The 25,284-nt window shown below is 44.7% G+C and overlaps 1 protein-coding gene across 1 annotated transcript; it reads right to left on the bottom strand.

The window, feature by feature from the left end:
* Positions 1–4,683: 4,683 nt before the first annotated feature.
* LOC119859681 (E3 ubiquitin/ISG15 ligase TRIM25-like) lies at positions 4,684–14,579 on the bottom strand. Its single transcript, XM_043520170.1, has 7 exons — positions 13,811–14,579; positions 11,723–11,956; positions 11,600–11,622; positions 10,076–10,212; positions 9,633–9,663; positions 7,429–7,520; positions 4,684–5,115 (listed from the first exon to the last, which is right to left on the bottom strand). Exons 1-7 carry the CDS (start codon positions 14,432–14,434, stop codon positions 5,042–5,044), a joined length of 1,215 nt encoding a protein of 404 aa, XP_043376105.1. The 5' UTR covers positions 14,435–14,579; the 3' UTR covers positions 4,684–5,041.
* Positions 14,580–25,284: the final 10,705 nt, after the last annotated feature.

Genomic DNA, 25,284 nt, shown 5'->3' with positions numbered 1-25,284 from the left:
AGATCCCATAGGACCTCCCTTTCCCCTTCCACAAGAAGAAAGTATGTCATGATGTGACCTATAGTCAGAGAATGAGTCAGAGGTCTTATTTCTGCTCTCAGTGGCCAAGCCTCCACATCACAGAATCCACCATCACACTGATACAAATTGTTTCTTCTCAGTAGAGAAGCTAAGGACTGAATAGGCCAGAGACACATCTCCCTTTGAAGTGATTTTTCAAGGTCAAGTCTGAGTCATGTTGGGATAGTGTATGAGCTTGCTGCTCTGTACCTGTTCCTAAGAGATGCCAGTTCTGCACCTTTCCCCAGCATTAAATTATCTGTTATTTTTAAAGGTTAAAAAACAAGGGACAAATAAGAGGAAGTAAGGGTGTGCTAAGGTTTTATGAATTTGCACCTTGGTAAAATCTGACTGAGCTACATGCTGTCAAAGAAACCCTTGCACTTTCCAGGGCTGCATTTGAGGCAATCTGTCCATTTTCTAGTATTTGCAGTGATAGTTTGGATTTATGTAGGCCCTGCCTAATGCCACACAGGCACAAGGAGGATTATTACAAATGGGCAAGGAGGAGAGGGGGAGGGCAATAAACACACAGAGACGCATGTGAAGAAAGGCAGTAGGTATGGCCTGAGCATAGTACAGGGAGTCAGGAACCACAGAGTTCTCATCAGTGACTTCCTCTGTCACCACAGGCAAATACTTAACCTCCCTGCTCTGTAAAGTTGGGATAATCCCTAACCCTTTTTAACGTGATGAGTAATATCGTCTTATTGTTTCCTTGTAATCCCCAGCCTGCCTGTTTGTCTGCCTTCATCTATTGTCTTATACTTAACTGTAAGCCCCTTGGGGCAGAGACTGTGTTCTTTTTCTGGGTTTGTACAGCACCTAACGCAATGGAATCCTAGTCTATGACTAGGGCCCCTAAACACTATAGTAGTACAAATAAATGAATAATGTCTGCCTCATAGGGATGTTATGAGGTTTATTTGTCTTTTGTAGAGCACTTTGACTATTAAAAAGCAGTTACTATTTTTAGTGCTGCTAACGATCGTACTTAACACTGAGATAGCATTTCCCATGGTGCAAGGGGCAGTACAAATATTGACCAGATAATTGTCACAACCTTGAGGGAAGTAGGACAGTATCCCTGCCCCCCATTTATAGATAGGGAAACTACTGCATGAGTTGTGGGACCTTTTCCAGACTTTGGGTTTTATAATCTCAGTTTAATTAAGGAAATTGCTTTAGTGATTCAGAGACACGCCGGGTGGCTGGAAAATCTGCAGCTTTGATCTCAACTGCTCAATACATTTCATGCCAAAGCAGTTACAAAACAAAGTTGACTTCATGAAGAGAGTGTGAAAAATGACTGGAATCTCTCTTTATAACTCTCTATTTACATTTTTGAGCATGTTCTATAAGGCATTATTCAGTTAATTTGCTTTCTGTATGGTAGTTTAGTCCCTGAACCCTAATTTAATGAGAATGGCACCAGGTTAACGTAAAGGCTGTAAACAGCAGCCTTAGAAACTAAATTCTGAACAATGTTCCATTGACAATCCTGAGGAATATTTCTTCACAATCTTGTTTTGGAGACATTATTTTCTTTTGTTTTTCAACATTTCACTTGGCAGGTTTTGAGAAGAAGCAATACTCAGTTGTGAGCCTGCTTATTGAATCTGTGCCATTAATGGGTAGCAAACGCTCAATTTTCCAAAGAACGTGGCCCGTTGAATCCAGACCAAGATGTGAACAGAGCTGTTGGAGTCTGTGAATTCAGCTGTGGAAGCATAGTAACAGGCTTGCATGAAGAAAGAGCACAGCAAGGTTCAAAACACCAAGGCAGAAAATGTCTTGTCTCTTGATCTTGAGTGGTTGGGCCTCTGTCAAATCTCATTTGAAGACTACCATGCAAGTCGTAGAACAAATTAAGCCATTTCTTTGGTGACCTAAATAGTTAAATAATTATCTACATTTAAAAATGATTAGAAGATTGAGATAATTAGTGTCCTAAAACAATTAAAATGTAACAAAAGGTAATCCAGTTATGAGCTGTCTCTCTGCCTATGTGTGCATTTCATTTCTAGCACAACTAACTCTGCACTAAGTGCCATAAAAAAAAGGAACCATATTGATTCTGTCTCCAAAGGCAAACTTTCCCACCCTACTTCTTCAACAACACCTCAGTCATTCTGTAACTGTGTTATTGGGACTAGACCCTGCACAAAGAGATGGGTCTTTATTGCATATTTGGGAGGGAGTTCCACAGGCCAGAAGAACATTACTGAGAACATTATGTCCCCAGCCTCTGAGAACGTCACTATGGAGGAAGCCCAAGTGATTACAGCACCCATGGTATGTCATCCAGAGAAAGGTGGTCACCCAAAATCGCCTGAGCCTATCCATTAATGGCCTTGAAAAATCAAGAACAAAACTTTGAATTGGCTTCAGACTGGATAGGGAGCACAGAGCGTACAGCAACCCATGTGATGTTCTCTCTCTGGCTCATTCCACTCAGGCAGTAGTAGACAGCAGCATGCTGGGCTAGTTCATCTCAGTGCAACCTTCACAGTCTCTCCCAGGTAGCATGCCATGCACTAGCCTAGTCAAGAAGCATTGGAGGCCAGGGTCTGATCTGAGGTCATGAAGCACCTTATCTGCCTTTATTTGATGGTATTGTAACACACTTGTGCCACGTGCTTGGTAAGAGAATGATTCACCTTGCTGCACTCTATACTAGCATCTCCACTGGCATGCACACATCTTAATCTGTTCCTTCATTAGCCCTGCTCAAGAGTCCTGATTGTTTACACCATTATTTGGTAACATCTCTCGATACGTGGCCTATTTCTGGAACTCAGATAAACTCTCGAGCCATTTCAGTCAAAATGAACAAACATGTAGCTAACAGAGCTAGGAATCAATTTAATCAAAATAGGGCTTAACTGGCACTTAGATAGGGCATAGACCTTCTTCTGCACTGGGGTGAATTTCCCACTAGGTCAAGAGTGTCCACCCTGTGGCCGGGGGAATATTTGTAGCTCTCAAGGCTCTAAATTGTGGTCCTCAAAGGTGATGGTGTGGGAAGAAATTGTGTATTTGATTATGAATTGAAACCATGTCCCTAATCTGTGCAGTGTGGCTTTTACACTGTCGTGTCTGAATCAGCCCCACAATTATGGGGAAGAGGAAAGGGTTGTTGCCTCCCCAGCTGTCCCACCACCTCTCCTGTGCCCCTACTTCAGGAGCAGCTCCAGCGGGAGCCAGGAGTGCTCTGAGCAGCTGCTATCCCTTTTCTGGCTCGGCTGGGAAGCAACTCCACCAGTTCATACCAGCAGAGGAACAAGCCCAAAGACTGTATTTTACAAACCTAAGATGGGAGATTTGTGTTTGTTCATTTTTCCCCATACTTTTTTCCTAATTCTAAGATTTGATATTAAACAAATAAAGCAGAGTGGACTAGTGGTAAAAAATAGATTCACTTTTCCTTCTTCAACTAGTGTTGACCTGACTTTTGGAAGTAAGGAACAAGAGCCAGGACTCGCCATCTCAAACAATCGGACAACAGTTACTAGGAAGAGGTACAGTTTGGGCAAATTGAAGGGGATTCTCAGTTCACATTTTCTCTTCAGGCTGGCATTACTGGGACATGAACACTAAACATGGACTTAATTGGGGTCTTGGAGTAATTTCATGCTTTGTTCTGATGTCTAAAAAGAAAATCATATGGCTCCTACCTGGAACTAAATGGGCACTGTCTAGACATTCTTAGAAATAATGCAGCAGTTACTCCTACTGAAATGCAGAATGCTTCTCAAGGAATCAAGGTGGGGCTGGATTATGAAAGAAATACTGTGGCATTTTAGCATATCAGACCAGAAGAAAACCTCTGGTAGAGCAGTTCTTTTTGGTACATTCCCCTGATTTGTTGCTGGCTCTTTGACTCATCTGTAGCAATAGTGTTAAAGATTGGTTTGGAGGCTGCCTAAGCTCCAGTGTGTTCCCATTCTATAGGCTTTGATATAAAAACAATTATGATGCTCTAAAGTGAACCTGAGCTAATAATCACTCTTTATGACAAGTTTTCAAAATATTTTCTCTAATACAGTGGGCATCTAGGGGTTAATTGGGTTACTCAGAGTATTATAGGTTGGAGCCATGCTCCCCTACTCCCTTCATTCTTGTTTAATTACTGTGTGTTTTCCCCGCACCCGTTTACATATAGTTGAATAAAGCAGCAGGTTCCCCGTCTGCCTGAGCTGCCCCAGAGAGATGCTATTCCGTGAGAGAGAGAAGAGCCCCTGGTTATTTAAAAGACTACATTTGGGCTGTAACTTAAGAAGAGAGGGATGTAGTACCATGGTCATCCATAGATTAACTGGGTAGAGTATTTTGGTTTGGGCCATGCTCCACTCCTTATTTCCTGGGGTTCCCCCCCCCCCCAATCCTGTTTTTGGATATAGTTAAATAAAGCAGCACATTCCCAGCCTGCAGTACTGTAAGTGAAGTATGCTTCTTGTGAACTGATGAGTCCCTTTACAAAATTTTCTTAATAGGATTACTATATGGTACTGAACTGTACAGCTTCCTGAAGTCCTGCCTTGTTTACTGTAGTCAACTGTAAGTAGACATGTCCTGAATACTAGAAATCTGCTTAGTGGCATGAACTACTATAGCACTGACTTTACAGATTTTTAATCATTTATTTGATTACTTCAAAACACATTGAACAGAAGTCAAAAGCTTACGCACAGACAGCCACTATTTAGTCAGACATCACTGGTGACACGACTATAGCTTGGTGGATAAATACTCTGAAACAAGCCATTCAATGTGTTAGTGAGAAAGGGAGCAGGCCAAGCAACATGGGTTTTTTACTGCATTCATGTTTAATTCTTTGCATTCATATTCTATATTTTTATTTGCTGTAGAAAGTTTTTCTGGCAGGGACACTGGAAAAGTACCCAGAATTGATGGACATTTTTGCAAATGTTGAACTTTATTTCTTTGTCTCAGTTTCCCCAACTTTTTCATGTCTCTATTACTTCTGGGAATCATGTGCCTTGCTGGGAACCACTATTTCAGACACCACATGCTTTCCTTTCATTGTATGTTCTAGAAATATAAAAGATTGAGAAGATGATTAACTTTGTCACCCTCAATAATGAATTATATTTGTATTAGTATGTTAGCAATATTTCTTAAGGGCTATTTAGCATTTCATCCTGTCCAGTGTTTTCTCCTGCTGTCTCATTTCAGTTAGTGTCAAACAAAATGTTCCATACAGAACAAGAACCTAACAGAAAACTTGTCTCATAACCAAACCTACATTACAAACAGAGCCCTAAAATGAGCTAAGGTTTTCTTTAAGACAGTTAGACAAGACTATTGTGTTAAAATGCTCAGCTGATAATAGGGTTTTGACAAAATAGTGTCTTAGAAAAATAGGGCAAGCTGTTTTAAACACTTACTATCATGTCTGCGGCAGGGTGGATGCTAAAGAGAGGACAGAGATACTATTGAATTACTCTGTGCAATTAATAAATTCCTCTTAGTACCATTCTTGCATTCACTGCTTTGTGTTCCCAGTCTATTTCCGTGAAAATCGAGAAGTTCCAGAAAACATTGGATCTTTTTTAAAGAAAAAGGTGTTTGGATTACCTGGCAAAACAATCAAATATTTCAGGGAAATGTAATCATACTTAGGACTAGATTGTGAACCCTTCCTCCCACTGGTGAGCAGCTATCACACACGTAGCCCTGTTGAAATAAAATGTTACCAGCACCCTATTGAATAGAACTGGCTGACATTTTTCCATCAGAAACAGGGGAATGGGAAATGACTTTTTCCCCTAAACCAAAATTTTTGAGGAAAATTTTCATTTCTTTTTTAAATGTTCTGGGTTTTCAATGAAACATTGTTAGAAAACTGAAAAGGCTTCCATTTTCTATTTTTTTGCCCGAAACCTGGAAAACATCTGTAAAACTATTTTTTGCAAAAATTTTCACAGAAACAACTCACTATTTTCCAACCAGCTGCACTGTTCAGGCACTGGATTAGTAGCAACTGAAAGAGAATGCTACGAGTCACCAACATCATGTCCCACAGCCCTTAGGAGACTTCCAAGAAAAACCTATCTAGTAGGCTTAATCCTGCTAAATTTATAAATTTTGACAAAAACAGCACCACAAAGTAGCATGGATGTAAGATCAAGGGGTGAAATTTTGGCCTCATTGAAGTCAATGGTAAAGCCCCCCTTGGCTTCACTGGGGCCAGCATTTCACCTAGATCTTTATATGCTTGAGTTAACATTTTGCTACTTAGCTTTAGTTTTTTATGAAACATTGGATTAGACTCATCTCCTTTACAAGAGTCAATCTGAAGTTACTCCTGTATTTTCTGAAGCATAATGGGCAATACAGTAAAAATCTTTTACTCCCATTAGTGAGCAGAACCTCATGGGAGTAGCTAAAGAAAAGAAGGCTGCATCGCACATCCATGTGGATGGCTAACTTAGCTGTGTAATGGGGAGGGAGGAGAAATGCCTCAATCACTGAGAAGATGTTAAGGTGCTCCCTGACTGAGGGAAAATAGCAGCACTGCCTCATTCGCTTTGCAGTAAAAACACTGAAAGAAAAGGCAGTTATAGTAATAATTTTGCACATAAAGTAGGCATGCAAGATGCTTTTTGAAATCTGAGCCTATATTCCCACCCACGTTACTATTCAGTGGCAACCCAGTAACCAGGCCTGATCCTTATAGACTTCATCCACCTTCTGTTATAGTCAAAGGGAGTCTGCATAGTCTTTCCTGGGAGCTAGATCAGGCCACTAAGGAGCATTGAAGCAGAAGAATCCCTCTCTAAGGCCTAAATTCCAGGATGTCTCCTGTGTGTTTTCTAGCAGATGACAGCCTGGTGCAGATTTTGAGGACCATGCCCTGACCTGTCCTCTGCATTTCCACTGGCCTCGCCTCTGACAGGAAGATTTGACAGAGCTTCAGAATACAAAATGCAGATGAGATACTTTCCCTAGAGAAAAGGAGTACTTGTGGCACCTTAGAGACTAACAAATTTATTTGAGCATAAGCTTTCGTGAGCTACAGCTCACTTCATCGGATGCATTTGGTGGAAAAAACAGAGGAGAGATTTATATACACACACACAGAGAACATGAAACAATGTTCTCTGTGTGTGTGTATATAAATCTCTCCTCTGTTTTTTCCACCAAATGCATCCGATGAAGTGAGCTGTAGCTCACGAAAGCTTATGCTCAAATAAATTTGTTAGTCTCTAAGGTGCCACAAGTACTCCTTTTCTTTTTGCGAATACAGACTAACACGGCTGCTACTCTGAAACCTTTCCCTAGAGAGAGAGGAGTTATGAACCAGAGTCTTTAAAAGCAACAACAATATTTTTGAACACTTACCTTGATAAGAGAAACGATCTCTGAAGTCTGGAGCTGCTCTGTATGTCAGGAGACAACACTGAATATCAACGCCCATTAAAACACAAGTTGCACTTTGGGGAGAAAGTTGGGTATGAAATAAATTCATTAAGAGACAGACACACAAAGCCCATTGTTTTGAAAAGAAGAACAACCTCCTAGAGCCTGTTCCTACCCTTGTTGAAGCCAATGGATGAGTCTGGTTGGAGGAATGTAACTGTGACACCAGTGGACCAGGTACTAGCTATTCCCAAGGCTGTAGGTGCCAGCTGAGCATGGACAAATTCTTAGCTAGAAACCAGACCAGCTCACCTGTATGTTATGTGATGCAGTATAGCCAGAGGATAGCAGGAGAGTGTAGGAAGAGAGCCTTATTCCCTGTAGAAGGAAGAAAGTTTGCTATAAATTAATTAAAGCACCTGAAGCCAATTAAACCACCTGAAGCCAGTCACATGATAAAAAACCCCTGCTTCAATCAGACAAGAGAAGTTGAAGTAGAGTGGATTGGAGTAGAGTAGAGTAGAGAGCAATTTGGAAGGAAGTGGAGGAGAGTTTGGAGAAGTGCTTTGGTGGGTTAAAAAAGACCATGACCCTAGGTAAAGTGATACCTGGTTTGTGCAGAGGGAGGGAGGGTAGGAAGACCCACAAGCTGAAGGGCAGGAGAGAGAAGTAGCTTAGGGGAAGGAACTGCTAGTTCTAGTGGTTTACTGCTATCCCTAGGGCCCCTGGGCTGTGACCCGGAGTAGAGGGTGGGCCTGGGTCCCTCCCTCTCCACTCCCCTCCTCTAGGACACTAGTGGGGCAGTGCCCCCAGTTCAGGGGCAAGAAAGTTGTGCATGTGTTAATCTTACTTTGAATATCTGTATCACATGCTATAAAGTAATATGTATGCAGGGTTCTTGTAGCCATGTTGGTCCCCGGATACTAGAGAGACAAAGTGAAGAAATATCTTTAATTTGACCAACTTCTATTGGTGAGAGACCAGCTTTGTAAGCTCAAAAGCTTGTCTCTCTCTCACCAACAGAAGTTGGTCCAGTAAAAGATATTACTTCACCCACCTGGTCTCTCTAATAAGGTCATATGTAAGTTGTTTGGTTTTGTTTGGTTTTTTTTGCTTTATAATCGTAAAAATGCTTGCTCTGAACTTGTGAACTCAGGCAGGAGGAGTGGTTTTCCCTGCCCATCAAGGAGGACTATCAATACTAAGTGGGCCATGGTGAACCATCACAATACAAAGATAGGAAATAAAGATAACTGACATGAAAATTCTTCATCTCTTTGCTGTTTGGACTCTCACAGGGCTGGCATGAAGAAATAAAAATGGAGATCCCCAGGGTAGACCTGGGTTAGCCCTAAAAGACATTCGGTGCTGACAGATTACTACAGCTCTGCCACCTTTTGGAACCATAGACTGTACCTGTGTGTGCGTGTGTGTGCTCTGCCTGCTTTATCCTGCAAACAACTTTCTCATTTCTTTTTCCTAGTTAATATATCCTTAGTTAGTTAAATATAGGACTGGCTGCAAGCGTTGTCTTTGGTGTAAGATCTGAGGAACAAATTGACCTGGGGTAAGTGACTGGTCTCTTGGGACTAGGAGAAACCTGAATCTTTTGTGATTTTTTGATGAAGGGACCCTTTATCACTAAGTCCAGCTTGTAGTGGTTCAGGAGTTCACACTTGTTTCTGGGTTGGTGAAATCTAATTATAGCACATACAGCCAGCTTGGGGTGTCTGCCCTGCTTTGACAGTCTGCCCTAAGGCTGGCACTCACGGTCATGAACCACTCCAGACAGTAAGTCTTAGAGTTAGGTGGCCATGGTGAATTCTCACTTTTTTGCATTCACTCTACTTTCCACAAATACTCTGCTGTATGAATTAAAGTGTGCTGTTTGGGGGAGCACTTCTGCTGGCAAACCCCTTCATTAGCATATTCAGGGAAAGCAAAGAGGCACAGATGCACTCAAAGCAAATCTGTTTAAGAACATGAACAAATGTTTGGGGGGGAATGTTTGCAGCATCAGTGCAGCTCCAGTTCTGAAGGAGGATAAAAGCAGTGAAATCTCTGTCGCTTTAGCCCAGTACATAATGGCCTCCCAATGAAGAGCTGTGAACTTCTGGAAAATACAAAGGCTAGTTAGTGGCATTTGCAGTGAATATTTCAAAAGTGAAGAGAAGAAAGGGATTTACCTGTTCCTCTGTGTTTGGTTAATGAATTGACCTGCAAGGATTGAGAGAATGTCTTAGAAAGCTGGCAGTGTATTTGCAATATAAACAGTCATTTGGAATGTGTTGTTGTGGGGTCTTGATCCCATTATCAGAGGCAGCTTTGAAAATATGGATTCACTGGGCAAACAAATGGGGTGGTTCTCTAAAAGTCTGTCAAAGGGTGAGGTTTGGAATGCTGGGGCAGCCGGAAACTGGTTGGGGGGGAGGGGCTGAGGGGACAGGACGCCATGGCAGATGGCATACATCCACATCCTGGCCTCTGTGGAGAAGGATCAAAATTTGCAGCACACAAGCAATGCTCAGCTGAATAAATCAGGGAGCTATTGCACAATCCTTGATAAAAGATGGCCATTTTCCACTACAGACAAGTAATGTTCTGTTACTAGTTTGGGTAGTTTACTTACTGTGCACCACTTGCATCAGTGAATCTAAGTTTGACATATACTGCTGTGTCCAGCTTCTAACACCTGCAAATGTTGCCTGATCCAGCTGCAATGCTAATACTTCCATACTGTCAGTGCTGAAATCCTGATTATTAATCCTAGAATACCCAGACAGTCATTTAATCAGTGATCACCAATTAACAATTATAAAAGTTGATTATCTCTAAAGTTAGGTAGGTACCTAGTAATTAGCAGAGAATATACAGAGAGGAGAGCACTTTGGCAACATAAAGTACTAAAGAAGTGTTTTGCATTACGATTACTCTTACAGTTATTATTAGTAACATTATGTAGTATTGCTATTGATTACCACTGGGTGGCAACATTCAAATTTTGAAACTGTCTGATGAAAAATAGAACTACCTTTTTTCTAAACATTACTGAATATTATTATTACTGCTGTGTAACCACCAATGTGATAGAAAAATGCCAGACATATTAAACTGCGTAAGCTTCCGGGAAATGACATTCCCTAAAAGTTAGATTTTGACTTTTAGATACAGCTGTGAGCTCTGAGGTGTGTAAGGTGTACTGTCCCAAAGGTAGCCCTGGAGGGCATTGTGACTCAATGCTACAATTCATACCCTATCAGGGCTTCTCTACATGGAGAAATTTACTGACACTACTATACTGGTATAATTGTACCGTTATAGTTATATTCTCCATGTGGATACTCTTAGCCTGATATAAAAGTGCCCTTTCTGGTGTAGCTTAAGTCACTTTGGAAGCGGCATAAACAAACAGAAAACATAGTCCAAGTCCCAATCTAATCCTGATTCTTACGAGGTGCAAAGGTGACCTTTTAAAATCCAAATCAATGTTAAAGCCTATGTGACCCTCAAGGGGACTTTTTATCACCTCACTGCACCACAACAAGCCTGTGATGTCGCTCAGATTATTAGTTTTTTGTACTGATAGCCATAGCAGATAGGTGTGCTAAAAAGAAATTTACTAACCACCTGTGCCACTTGCAACAGGAGGCATCAACAACAGTAAACCTACTATGACCATCCTAAAGCAGAGCGATGAGACCCCAAACTGAGCCAAATGAGACCGTTAACCCCAACCCAAAAAATGGAGCCTTGCACCACCTTCTAAGTGCAGTAGTTTTGCCCAAGCACATTATACAAGGCTGCATACACATGACAAAGCATCACTCTCAATACAATTGAACCCTCCGCTGTGCTCATCTCTGGAAAATACGACTATGAGCTAATAAGCTCCAGTGGCTTCCCTTAGAGGTGGGTAATCAAGGCAGTGGCTTAGGACATTGAAAACTAATGGGGCACTATTGAAGTTACAGGTGAATCACTATCCATCCATATTTTGGGAGTGGTGAATTCTGACTCAAGACCAGGCCTTGATTTGAGGGGCATTGGGACACAGAATGAAGACTATGGATACAGAGAAGTCTTTCGAGTTTTTAGAGTTGCCAGCTCCCCCTTGTGTCAAGGAATAAGACAAACCTTTTGGGGGAGAACTTACCTGTCTTGTATCAGTTTAAATTCCTATAAAAATATTTTTAAAAAATAGTTTTAGTGCAATGCAGGGCAAGGGCAACCGCTTGAATGCTCATTAATTAAATCAGAGCTAAATGTTGCTGCTTACTCTGAGGAAGTGGAAAGGGTCTGTTCGTGCTCTCAGCATCTGCAGGTTCTGAAGACCCTTCACAGCCTCATCTCTCTTCTTTTCTGTTTGCTTCTTCAGTGTGGCAATGTCTGACAGCTGCTTTTTCTCACTGGATTGTATGTCAGCCAGGATCTGCTTCTCCTTCTGATCCACCTCCGCCTTGATCTCTTTGAAGAGGTTTGACAGCTGAGCATTCAAAGTTTTCTTATTGAACTAAAAGAACAGGTAAGCAAATAAGGTGCTGCCTCAGGAATTCAGTACCACAGGTTAGTGTGTTTATTAATTATCATTATTATACCCAACATTTTGCCATACCAGATTTAAGAATGAAGTGGACAATAAGTACGTTTCACTTTTCCTCGGCACAGCCAAGTAATCAGCGTAATCTGAAAATTATCTGGGTGTGATGAAAGGGAATAAAGCAGAGAAAGTTCAAATAGGTCATTATAGTCTGAGAATTGCATTGGTTTACTCTGAAAATCCCATACTTACGTAGAGCTCCTCTTTTAACAGAGAAAGAGCTTTAAGAACAAAGCAATGATTAAGTGTGTGTAGTGATTTGACAAAGGAGCTGGGAGTCAGAATCCTGGATTCTATTTCTGACTTGGTTGTGTGATTTTTGCCTAAGACACTTAACCTCTCTGTTCCTCAGTTTCCTCATTTGTAAATGAGGGATAAGAATAATTAATAATAAGCAGCTAACTTACACTGGGAGCATTGTGATAATTAAATATTGATTGCAAATGGCTAGCCTTTTCAGTGGGACTACTTATGTGAGTAACTGCTCACAAATGTGAATTAGGGTTGCACATTCAGCTCCTAAGTACTTGGAGATCTGTGGAAGAAAGACACTACAGAATGCAAACAAATATTCTTTGCCTCTGTCATTTTTCTTCACATTGGTGGTGGTTGTTTTTTAAGTTGCAGTCCCATGACCTACAGAGCCCCATAGTGGGGTATTTATTAATACAGATTTATTATGTCATCTTCACAGTCAGAAGGGGTTCCTAGAGAACATTGATCAGAGATGCCATCATTTTTTTTTTCTTACAAGCCATTAAAGAAAGATACTTTGAATAATTCAGGGACAAACCTGGAGCTGATTCTCACTCTTCTAAAGCTCTCCTAAGGTTTTATTTATGGCACCTTTGTTTTCCTGCATCAGTTTCACAGTGTGTGAGAGAACAACCTAGTTTAAAGAAAACCAGCATTAATCATTATAATGGGAAAGCAACACAGAGGGCTTTTATGGAGCTGATGAAATGAACAAGCGACCCTTTTTTCGATCCCCTCTCAACAAATATGTGCACCCATTTGTTTCAAGTGAGCCACATAATAAGTTGTGTGCTTCTTGCCTCCTGCAACCCTCCTCGAAAGACGTAAGACCATGAAGGAGTTGAAAAATGGAAACTTTCTTGGAATCCTTAATCTGAACTGACTTTAATTTTACCTAGAAATTGATCATTTGCATTATCCTAGCACCCAGGAGCCCCAGTGATGGACCAGGACCCCATTGTGCTAAGTGCTGTGCAAACACAGAACAAAAAGAGTCCCATATTCATTAGACACACAGTGACTGTGTAGGTTTAAAAAGAGAAGTTGTACAAGTTTAGCTTATCACTTAATACCTGATCTTGGAAACACTTACACATGTACATAACTTTACCCAGGTGAATAGTCCTATTATATCATTTGCAGGATCTGAACATAAGGTAGCAATAATGGATATTTACCCCAAACCTATCTCCGGACCTATCTGTGTGGCAAGTTACTGCACAGCAAGCCAAGGTGTGAATCTCCAGCACGCCAGCTTGGCATGTGGTAATGTCCGGTATGGACACTGCTACACTGCACTGAAAGTCCTAGAGTGCAGCTAAACGTACTACTGCTTCAAAGCTCGGTATGCTGAACTGCAGGGCTTTCCTGGGGAATCTTTCCCTTACCTGCCTAGCACTTCCACCCTGAAAGGAACTATCACACTGAGCGTAGCGCTATAAGGGGCTGTACATAAAGATCTCCTTTGGAATTTGTGCCCATCAAGCAGAGATGCAGAAATCTTTCCCTTACCTGCTCCTTGTCGTACTCCTGCTTCAGGGTGACAATGTTGTGGCCCTTGTGGGAGTCTGTGATAGAGTACATCATGCAGACAAAGACCAGGTCATCTTCACAGTAGCACTCTAGCAGCTTGCCATGCTCGCCACATTTCCTCTCCTGCAGAGAGCTGTTGTCACTGGGTTCTATCAGGACATGATCCTTCTGTGCAGCCTTGGCATTGTGTTTGCTCAGGTGGGCCTGACACAGAGATGCCTCACAGGTCAGACAGGTTTTCACTGCTGTGTGAGGCTGGTCCAGGCAGAAATCACAGGGGATTATCTCCTTCCCTTGCGGAGAGGCCTTCTCCTTGCCCTGCTTTCCCTTTGAAGAGGTGGTCTGGAACTTCTCCACTATGCTGCAGAGCTGGAAGTTCTTATGCAGCTCCAGAAAGGGCCCCAGCTGGACCTTGCACATAGGGCAGAAGTAGGTGGCTTTGGCTTGCTGCTGGGCAGCCAGTGCTTTCTGGATGCACTCCTTGCAGAAGCTGTGTTGACAGCTCAGGGAGACGGGGTTCCTGTAGAAGCACTGACAGATAGGGCAGCTGAGCTCATCTTCCAGGTCAGCAGATGCTCTGAATTCTTCCTTTGCCTCTGCCATGGCTTCAGAAACAACACCCTTCTAGCCAGTCTGCGAGAAACGAAACGAAACTAAACTAAACAGGAAACTGCTGGGCTTAGTGCCAACTGCAGAGACGGGCAGACAACAGCAAAACCATACCAAAGTCTGTAAGGACCTCCTCTCTCCACCCTCATAGGCTAAGACACCCACCCTCTGGTGTATATCAATCTCCCCTCTGTATTTTCCACCAAATGCATCCGATGAAGTGAGCTGTAGCTCACGAAAGCTTATGCTCTAATAAATTTGTTAGTCTCTAAGGTGCCACAAGTACTCCTTTTCTTTTTGCGAATACAGACTAACACGGCTGCTACTCTGAAACCACCCTCTGAGCTGTCTGTTCTCTGGTTCCTCCTCCCACAAGCAAACAGATTTGCCACTTTCTTTGTGCTGGTTGCTTTGGTAGTATCTGCAGCTTTGGACCTTTTCATCTCTCTCTTTCTCTCTCCCTCTGACACTTCCTTAAAATGACTATCAGGGCTGACAGGATGTGAGGACACAAGTGAGGCATTTAAAAGCACACACAGCAAAATCCTTCCTTGTGAGAAGAGAAAAGCAGACTTAAAATAACCTGCACTTGAGTGAGGCCTGGCTGGGCTGAGCAAGCAATGTCCTTTACTTCATTTGGCCTGAAGTCCTGGTCTTCCCCAGTGCAGGTCTGCAGGGAAAATGAGAAGGTGGAGGGAGATAAAGAAGAGCTCTTACAGGAGACAGTTGAAGCAGCTCTTCTGCACCCAGCTAGCTCTAGAGGGTGTCATGTGGCATTGGTAAAACATCACTGCAAGAGGCTGGAGTGTAGAGAAATAAGGTCCTATCCCTTTATATAAAAGGTGGGCAAACTATGGCCCATGGGACTGTCCTGCCCAGCCCCTGACCTCCCGCCTGGGGAGGCTAGCCCCCTTCTGCCGCAGCCTCATTGCGCTGCGCTGCCAGCGCTCTGGCCCACCACGCCTGCCAGGCAGCACAGCTGGCATGAGCAGGGCTGAGAGCTCCTGATGCTCTGAGCAGCATGGTAAGGGGGCAGGGAGCAGGGGGAGTTGGATAGGCAGGGTCCCAGGGGGGCTGTCAGGGGGCAGGGGTGTAGACAGGCATTAGGGGAGTCGGGGGACAGGAAGCAGGGGGAGGTTGGATGGGGCGGAGATTCTGGGGAGGGTTGGATAGGCATGGGAGTCCCGGGGGGCCTGTCTGGAGGTGGGGGTGCAGATAGGGGTCAGGGCAGTCAGGGAGCAGGGGAGGTTGGATGGGTCATGAGTTCTGAGGGGGGTGGGAAGTGGGAGGGGTGGATAGGGGGCAGGGGCCAGGCTATTTGGGGAGGCACTGCCTTCCCTATCCTGCCCTCCATATAGTTTCACAATGTGGATGTGGCCCTAGGGCCAAAAAGTTTGCCCACCCCTGCTTTATATAGTTTGTGAGCCCTCTAGTGGTGCTTGCTGTGTTCTGTGTTGTATAAGCTGCCTGAAACTAGTCAACAACAGGTAGTGCAATGGTTCTCAAACTTTTGTACTGGTGACCCCTTTCACATAGCAAACCTCTGAGTGCAACCCCCCTAATAAATTAAAAACACTTTTTATATATATTTAACACCATTATAAATGCTGGAGGCAAAGCAGAGCTTGGGGTGGAGGCTGACAGCTCGCGACCCCCCCCCCAGGTAATTACTGCATGACCCCCTGAGGCAGGGGTGGGCAAACTTTTTGGCCTGAGGGCCACATCAGGGTTGCAAAACTATATGGAGGGCCAGGTAGGGAAAGCTGTGCCTCCCCAAACAGCCTGGCCCCTGCCCCCTATCTGCCTCATCCCACTTCCCACCCCCCTCAGAACTCGCAACCCATCCAACCCCCCCGCTCCCTGTCCCGTGACTGCCCCAACCCCTATCAATACCCTTGCCCCAGGACAGCCCCCCCGGGACTCCCACGTCTGGCCAACCGTCCCCTGCTCCCCTGTCCCAACTGCCCCCGGGACCCCCAGCTCCTTATCCAACCCCCCGCCCCCAACTCCCCGCCCCCCTTACCATGCTGCTCAGAGCAGCAGGAGCTTGCAGCCCCACCGGAGCCAGCCACGCCACCGTGCTGCTGAGCAGGAGTCCCGACCCCCAGTTTGAGAACCCCTGAGTTAGTGTGTGTGTGTGTGTGTGTGTGTGTGTGCGCGCGCACGCACCTATGTGACAAAGCCTGGTATGTTTGTGTACAGTACAGTTAGAAAACAAGGGTATTTGGGACCCAGCTATGCCCAGGTGGTTTCTTCATAGTCTTTTGTTGTATAAAGAGCAAAAGTCGCAACACAGCCACAATTTTCTAACACTGAACAAGGAACTTTATTGGACTATGCAAACAGTATAATCCATCCTCTCCTTTGGCTTAACTCTGGAGCTTCTACCGAGATCCTTTCCAGGCCCCTTCCTGCCCAGTGTCTCGCTTCTGTTTTAAAGGGACAGTGCACATATTCTCACAGATAAGGGATGGGGGCATATATGTAATCCAGGGATCAGCAATCTTTGGCACGCAGCCCGCCAGGGTAAGCCCCCTGATGGGCCGGGCTAGTTTGTTTACCTGCTGCATCTGCAGGTTCAGCTGATTGCAGCTCCCAGTGGCTGCGGTTCGCCGCTCCAGGCTAATTGGGGCTGTGGGAAGCAGTAGCCAGTACATCCCTCAGTCCGCACCGCTTCCTGCAACCCCCATTGGCCTGGAGCGGCGAACCGTGGCCAGTGGGAGCTGCGATCGGCCGAACCTGCGGACACGGCCCTCCAGGGAGTTTACCCTGGCAGGCCGCGGGCCAAAGGTTGCCGATCCCTGACGTAATCTCTCCTTTCTGGCACCATGGAGCTTAGCCAGGAAAGAGGACTGTGGTGGAGTCTCCGGCTTCATGGAGGTCTCCCTTTAAGGGGAAATCCTGGGGCCACAGAAAAGTCCATAGGAGTGTACTGGTCCATCAGAGCTGCCAGGAGGGGGCAAGCCTGACCAGCACAAAGCTGGTGTAAAGCAGCAGGGCCTCTGCATAGATGACCTTGGCCTCCTTCTGATTCCTCAGGACCTAAAGGGATTAGGGATAGGTCCCAGTGACCAATCTGCAGTGCAGCAAACCCTGCCCCCCCATGGAATAATCAGTGAGGAGGAACTCTGCAAAGGGATCCTCGAGGAGATTTCTTCCTTCTAAGCCCTTCCCCACAGGTGTAGTGCAGAAGGGAGCGATCCAAAGGGAAGGTGCTTAGATATTAGCATTCCTTTCCCTCCCTTTGCAGGAGGTATTGCTATATATTCTTGTGTGAAATTGAGTCAGTCTGGGGACCTGGCACCATCTGAACTCCTTCATCTTTGCAGTGTGCATTAAATACTTTGTGTAAACTTTGCTTTGAACAAGAAAAGCAATTAAATAAAGAATTAAAACAAATGCCAAAAATAACTAAACAATTCCTACAGACAACACGGCGCCTCATCTGGCTGTCGTGTAGAAAATTGCAGGGTGGGGCCAAAGACAAAAGCACCATAAGGTGTACAAAACAGAGCCGTAACACTTCCTGTTTCTACAACAGAGGCTCTCAGAGCACTTGATAAGGCGGGATGAGATCATCATCGGCCTTTTTTTATGCCTGAGATGAAAACTGAGGAACAAGGGAGGTGAAGTGACATGCCCAAGGCCTCACACAGATGACTAGTGTCAGAGTGAGGAAAGAAACCCAGGTGTCCTGGCTCAGTGTCTGGCTCCTGCTTTCGTCACTAGGCTAGCTGGATGCCAGGGTTCTGTGCTGATGCTCACAAGAGGCATCGTCCAGGAGTGAGAGGCTGGAGGTTTAAAATCACCTTTGTTCCTCCCTAATTCAGTAGCGGTTAATCTGAGCAGACCGTGGCTGTACATTTGTAAACTCATGGCAGCTGCAAACATCTTTTTGAACTGTAAACTAAATAATTTCAAAATGTACACCCAACACAACAGTTTATGCCACCAAGCAAATACATCAGAGTAAAAATATTTCCTTACAGACTGGCACATTAAATAAATGGGGATGCTTTTAGCAAGTTGTGTAGTGTTATTATATATTTCACCACCATTTAACTTTCATAGATCTACAATCATAGAAAACTGTGAATGTTTGTGTAGTATATGATATTGCTGTTAAAGTTCTTGTGCATTCTTTGTTGTGCACCAAAAGAAAGGCACATTAAAATGATTGGCGGTCTATTTCCACAATACACTTCTCCTATCTTCTCCCCCACACACATGCTTTTGTCCTCCATTTCAGTCTGATACACCTGCAACATCAGGTGCCTCCCTATAGCTCCCAGCTAGATATCTGCCACAGGGTTATATCAGGGCCTTAGCAGGCTGCAATGCACTCTGACCCCAAGCTTCTATTTCAAATACTTCAGGTCAGCTTAGAGCTTTGCATAGCAGTGGGTTTGCTCATAAATGAAATGTTATGGTGTTTGTAAGTGTAAGGGTCCTGACCCAAAAAGGAGCAGTGGGGGGGTCGCAAGGTTATTGTGTGTGGGGGGGGGGGGTGTTGCAGTACAGCTACTCTTATTTCTGTACTGCTGCTGTTGGCGGCTTTGCCTTCAGAGCTGGGCAGCTGAGAGCAGCGGCTGCTGGCCAGGATCCCACCCCTGAAGGCAGAGCCGCTGCCAGCAGCAGCGCAGAAGTAAGGATAGCATGGTACGGTATTGCCACCCTTACTTCTGCTCTGCTGCTGGTGGGTTGCTGCCTTCAGAGCTGGGCACCCAGCCTACAGCCACTCAGCTCCGAAGGCAGCACAGAAATAAGGGTGGGAATACCATAACCGCCATAAAATAACCTTGTGATCCCCCTGTAACTCCTTTTGGGTCAGAACCCCCAGTTTGGTCTCCCCCATGAAATCTGTACAGTATAGGCTAAAAGCACACAAAAGGCCATATTTCACAGTGGGAGACCAGATTTCACGGTCTGTGATGTGTTTTTCATGGCTGTGAATTTGGTAGGGCCCTACTCGTATATGACTAAGATCCAACAACATACGTAATGGCCTCACTAATATCACTACAAGAGTGTCTGAGAGCCATTAGAAAGACTAACGCATGGACAGGGTGTTTCAAACAAATGCTTCAAGTTTTATAAGTATAGGATTCATTGCAGGGACCTTCTTCTGGTCAGACATGTCATAAAATGACACCAAGTTTCTTTCACAATCTAGCCCCACCCTGACCACTTTTAGGGCTGGTTGCAACTCCTGGTTCTGAGCCACTTGGTGAGGGAGTGGGGAACAGGGCTAATACTTTGGTGTACATCTTAAGGACTAGGATCCCTATCATCTCCCATCGTAGGCCTGCCAATGCACATTTAATGATCACCAGCATCTCCACTGCAGTTAGATACAGATTATATCCAGGAATGTGTGCATCAGATGCATGACACTGAATGCTAACTGGATAGTTCCCATATGAAATATGGCTGCTGGGAAACTAAAAATTCTACACTCTGCCTCTTTACCTGGGGAAGGGTGGGTATGACTCCGATAGCTTCTCCAGTGATCCCCAGGGCAAATTTAAGAGGGGCACTGATGGACAACAGGGGAGGTTACAGCCAGCTTTCCTTGTCTGGAGGATTGGTTTTATGGTTAAAGCACTGGACCAGGACTCAGGAGTACAGGATTTGACTCCCGTGTGGCCTGGGGCAAGTCACCTAACTTTTCTGTGCCTCAGTTTCCCAACTATTAAATTAAGACAATACTTAGCTACCTCATAGGGGTATGGTAGTTGTTTAAATAGGTAAAGTGATAGGATGGTCAATGCAACATGAGCTCTAAAGTGCAGGAGATCTTTGGAAACTGAAAATGTACCTAAACATCTGAGTGAAGCCATTTCACCCACCTTTAAGAAGAAACCCAGAAAAGATCTGAGAAACTACCCAGAGATGGAAAAGCTTTGTTTTTAGTACTGATCAGGGGCCAGCCTGAGGGCCCCACTGAACAGCTAATTGGCAGCCAGCCCCCGGAGCCTGGAACCACTTGGCTGGGGGGTGCTGAGCACCCCCTATTTTTTTTCGGTGTGTGCTTGAGTCCTGGAACACCCACAGAGTTGGCACCTATGACTGGCCCTCTTGGTCCAAAAGAACATGGGCTTGCTGAAAGGTCCAGCAGCTTGCTCAGGCTGCTGCAGAGGGAGGCCTCTGAGGGTGCAGAGTTTTGGAGGGGTTCTGCAGATGGCTGAATTTTGCTGCCTGTGGTGAGGCTAAATGCTAGTTATTTATATTGTTTTTAGAAATTGTGTCAGGGTTTCTAGGGCTCTTTAACACAGAGACATAATTCAAAATAATTACATACAATAATAGATACTCCCCTTTGAACAGATATAATGGCCCTCTGTATGGGACTCTGATGGAAGCAGGGAAAAGGTTAATATTCTCCTCCTGAGCAGGGCAAGATGCCACAGCTGCCTGCCCTCAGCAGGGATTGCTGAAGAACCAGCCCAGCTGGGAGTTATGAGTTACTTCCTCCAGGGAACTATAAGAGGTGAGTGCTTTAGGGCACTGAGCTTTTGCCAGGTTTAGTGGCTAGATTCTCCTGGCACTACAGGAAACAGTGGTTCCCCTTTTCCTTGGTTTGACTTTTTTTAAAACTGTTTCAGGGACAGGCTCCTGCTGAGTTTTATTTTTATATCTGTACTTTTGTCCTTGTCCTTTGCACTCAGGTGGAGTTCAGGAAGCCCAAATTGTAGAAGTTCCCTTCTTGGTGGAGCTCCCTGACTGGTCTCCCTAAGCTTAGGTATACTCAGTCTTTTTCTAGTCTCTACTGACATGTTAAAGAAATGAGTAGATGATATTCAACTGCAGGGATTTGCAAATACTAGTGAAGACAGGAAAGACTAGTGGGATCTAGAGAGATTAGAAACACAGATAAGTGAGAATAGGATTCATTTTATAAAAATTGTGAACTAATTTATCTGGAGGAACATAATCCAAACCACAGCTGTGGAATGGGGGGAAAAACAAGCAGCGATGCCAAAGGAGATGTAGGGCTGATGGTGATCAAGAAACTATCCATAAATGCAGGGTCAATGCAGTTTTGGGAAACGTCTATAGAGGTGCCTTATCATGGTATAGTCAGAGTCTTTTGCTTGCAGTCCTGAGCACTCAGTACTTGAAAGACATAAACCAAGTGAAGGGAGTCCAGAGAAGAGCAACACAAGCTGGTGGGTTTATGAGAAGATCCAAACACATGTAGCTTGGCTGAGCAATTAGTGTATGTGTGTGGAAGGAAACATAACAGCCGCTGAACATTTGAAAGGTGGAAAGCCCCAGCAGGGAGATGACTGATTGATTTAGGGCAATGCAGGAGCAGAAAACTAGGAAAAATGGCATTAAATTTAAAAAGAGACAAATGTAGGTGAATATCAGGATATAGGCTTTGGAAAGGTCTCAGTGTGTGAGACATTTAAAGATAGGCCAGGCAAAGAACTAGAAATCATACTCTAAGGCAGCGGTTCTCAAACTGTGGGTCGGGACCCCAAAATGGGTCATGACCCCCTTTGAATGGGGTCACTAGGGCTGGCTTACACTTGCTGGGGCCTGGGGCTGAAGCCTGAGCCCAACTACGAAGGGCCGAAGCCAAAGCCTGAGGGCTTCAGCCCTTCAGGACTCAGATTGCAGGCCCCCTGCCTGGGCCTAAAGCCCTTGAGTTTCAGCTTTGGCCTCCTTGCCCGGAGTGGTGGGACTCAAGCTTTGGCCCCTCACCTCCCCCCACCCACCCAGGGCAGTGGGGCTTGGACAGGCTCAGGCTTCAGTCCCCCCTCCTGGGATTGTGAAGTAATTTTTGTTGTCAGAAGGGGGTTGCAGTGCAATGGAGTCTGAGAACCCCTGCACTACAGTAAAACTCTTATATAGGCAGGAAGGTGCACTAGGTAACCAGCTAGGTCTGACCCAGTGCTAGTGTCATAACTCAGGTTCTGCAGCTCCTTCATCACTGAAGTTACTCCTCTCTGAATAACTTCCAGTATCTCAATTTGTTTCTGGCTCCCCAAACTGAAAGCAGTGTTGTAGCTATGTTCTTACCAGAGCCACACAGAGATGGGGACGAACACTGCTCTGGACAGAGACATGATGCCTTGGCTTATGGAATAGAACTGATTGAGTTTTTTCCATTAAATAGTATTTTTCATGAGAAGTTTCTGCTTCCCATGGAAATTTTGGGCTTTTTGGCAAAAAAAAACAAACAAACCCCAACATTTTTGGTTTTAATTTTCCACCCAGCCCTATTATCGATCTGACAACTACATTGGCTTTTCTTGTTACACTGTTTTGGTTTAGTTTTAGTTATAAATCCAGGGAACATCACCCCTGCCTTTGTCTGCAATCCTTTCTGTTACTCCCTCTTTCCCTTCCCCTTTGCCTGCGATCATTTCTCCTCATAGTTCTATGTGGCACAGAAGTTAGATTGTAAACACTCTCTTTGAAGTGCCTGGCACACCTATGGTGCTACGTATAAAGGTTTCCTAATAATATTGTCATAAGAGCTAGGTATTATTGCAGCACAAAGAGGTTTCCTACTGAGACCACAATACCCTTCTAATGGAAAGTGTTGCTGTTTGTGATCCACTTGCAAAGAATAGAGTTGATTAACAACTTTGTCTAGTCCTGAGAGTTTAGCAAATTGGGGCTGGTTCTGTCAATAAAGAGTCCTGAGTCTGTGTCCAGACAAGGACTCCAGGACTCCTTGGATATGGAGTTTTATTTGTTTTAACCAGCAGACAAATCCATTTTCTTATAGATAGTAACAAGCCATCAATCCAGTCTGGTATGATGCATCCGCTGATCTCTTCCTCCTTCTCCCTCACCCAAAAAGGATTTAAATTATTTCCAGGTTGAATATTTTATTTCCTTTTCTTATGCCTATTCTGTGTCCCCTGGTATACACTCCCTTGTCCTCACCGGTGTCTGCAACATCTCCTGATGCAATATCATCTGCATATGTAATGACTGTGCTATTATTGTCCAATTTCAGATTATTAACACAGATGTTAAGTAAAAGTGGAACTGATCCCTGCTGTACTTCAATATAGGCTACTCCCAAATCAGGTAACATGGCTGCTTTGCATTGCCCTTTGTTTCTGGTCCCTTAGCCACTTTCAGACAATGTGGCAGACTCACACTGCTGCACATAAAACAAGGGAAGCAGTAGCTGCTAACATCTGTGGATGTTATGCTGCTAACATTCATTACAATAGATAGCTCAAGTCATGAGGCTCCACTGGACATGGCTTTACTGGGCAGTCTTGATGCTGTTTCCTCAAGTGGTCATGGCAGAATGATGCCTCGCAGTTCAGGCAGTTCCTTACTGCGTGCTGAGGCTGCCCCAGGCAGAAATCACAGGGGATATCTTGCTCCTGCCTGGGTGCTGCTGGCTTCAACTCCAGCCTGCAGTCCTCCTTGGAAGGTGGGACCAGGAACTTCTCCACAATGCAGCACAGCTGGAAGTTCTTCTGCAGCTTTGGGAAGATTAGGAGGTTGACTTGGCAGATGGAGTGAGAGTAGGTGTCCCAGGGCTTCTGCTGATTTGTATTGATCACCTCTTGGATGCACTCCTTGCAGAAGGTGTGGCCACAACTCAGAGACATGGGGTCCTTGTAGATGTCAAGGCAGAGGGAGCAGCTAACTTCTCTTCAAAGCTTTCTGTTACTGCTGCTGCCTCTTCCCTCGCTCCAGAAATGCACCCCACTGAGCCGCAGTGAAGCAAAGCTGAAAAGAAAGCAGAACATCTTAATGCTGATTGTACAGAGCAAGTTGTGAATATGCCAGCAGGGCCACTACCTAGTTTATATATTAACACCTGCCTCCCTAAAGCCTTGTCCAGGCTGGGACACCAAATCCCTACGGGCTGCAGGTGTATCCAGAGGCAGCTGCCAAACCTGGTTCTGCTTAATATAGTGATTATTAGCAAACGGCTAGCGTGGTCTGGGCAGGGCTTTGTTCCAGATAACCCTGTCAGCCTAAAAGCATGCTTGAGGCTCCCCAGCTTGCAGGCTTTCTGAGCATGGTTGCAACGTGACATCTAACTGTGTTGAATGTGAACACAAACCAGGGTCCCTGTACATGTACTTTGGCCCATTGTTAGTAACTTAGCTGTAGCAGCACACAAGATGTGGGGGCCAAATTCATCCCTGGTGCGATTGAAGTTAGTGAGCTTATAGCCTTGGGGAATGCAGTCCGGACAATGTCACAAGGGAACCCTCTTCCCCTATAAGAAATGAAAGATGAGCGGCAAAGACCTGAGGAATTTAAAGAAACAGAAACCTTCACTTGGTCCATGAGACCGGGGCTAGTCAGTGAGGAAAGTTAGAAAAGTTAAGGGGAGATGGAAGAGGGAGTTAGCTCAGTGTTGGACACAAGGGTAGCTGGAAATGATGGAGAAGAAGAAGAAACGGAGGAGGGAAAGCTCCCTCCTGACTTCTGGAAACTTGCTGAAAGAAAACCAGGAATCTAAGTCTGAATGTGAGAAGGAGCCTGGGCAGGAGCCATGAAGGGGAAAAAGTACAACCGAGGACTGAATAAACCATGAAAGGAAGTAAGATGGAGATCCAGGGCTGGCTGCATAGGCACAGAGAGAACCTATCTCTATAGCAACCAATAATATAGCCAATATAGCTGCAACAACAGAAGCAGGCATTTCTACTGCCTTGTAGGGAGAGGAACAAATTGATTCGTTTTCCTTAAAAAAAACAGTGGGGCCCTGAAGGAACAGCACCTCCTGGGTGTGACAAGGGCACAGAAATCAGCATGGTGGCTCAGACTGCACAGGCAAATTGAAGGCTGGGTAGAAAGCCCTCACAAAAGGAAGAAACCAACATGCCTTGCTCCCTGCAGTTACCTGT

The sequence above is a fragment of the Dermochelys coriacea genome, chromosome 8, assembly GCF_009764565.3.
Source record: "Dermochelys coriacea isolate rDerCor1 chromosome 8, rDerCor1.pri.v4, whole genome shotgun sequence".
NCBI classification, from domain to species: domain Eukaryota; kingdom Metazoa; phylum Chordata; order Testudines; family Dermochelyidae; genus Dermochelys; species Dermochelys coriacea.
Note: the sequence above shows the minus strand (reverse complement) of the source record. Positions and strands in the feature narration are given on the sequence as shown.

Coding starts and splice junctions, on each gene's coding strand:
- LOC119859681 (XM_043520170.1), bottom strand. CDS start 14,434: ATGGCAGAGGCAAAGGAAGAATTCAGAGCATCTGCTGACCTGGAAGAT. Junction 10,213..11,599: donor TTTAAACTGATACAAGACAG/GTAAGTTCTCCC, acceptor TGGGTATTCTAG/GATTAATAATCAGGATTTCA. Junction 7,521..9,632: donor AACCAAACACAGAGGAACAG/GTAAATCCCTTT, acceptor TTCTCCCCAAAG/TGCAACTTGTGTTTTAATGG.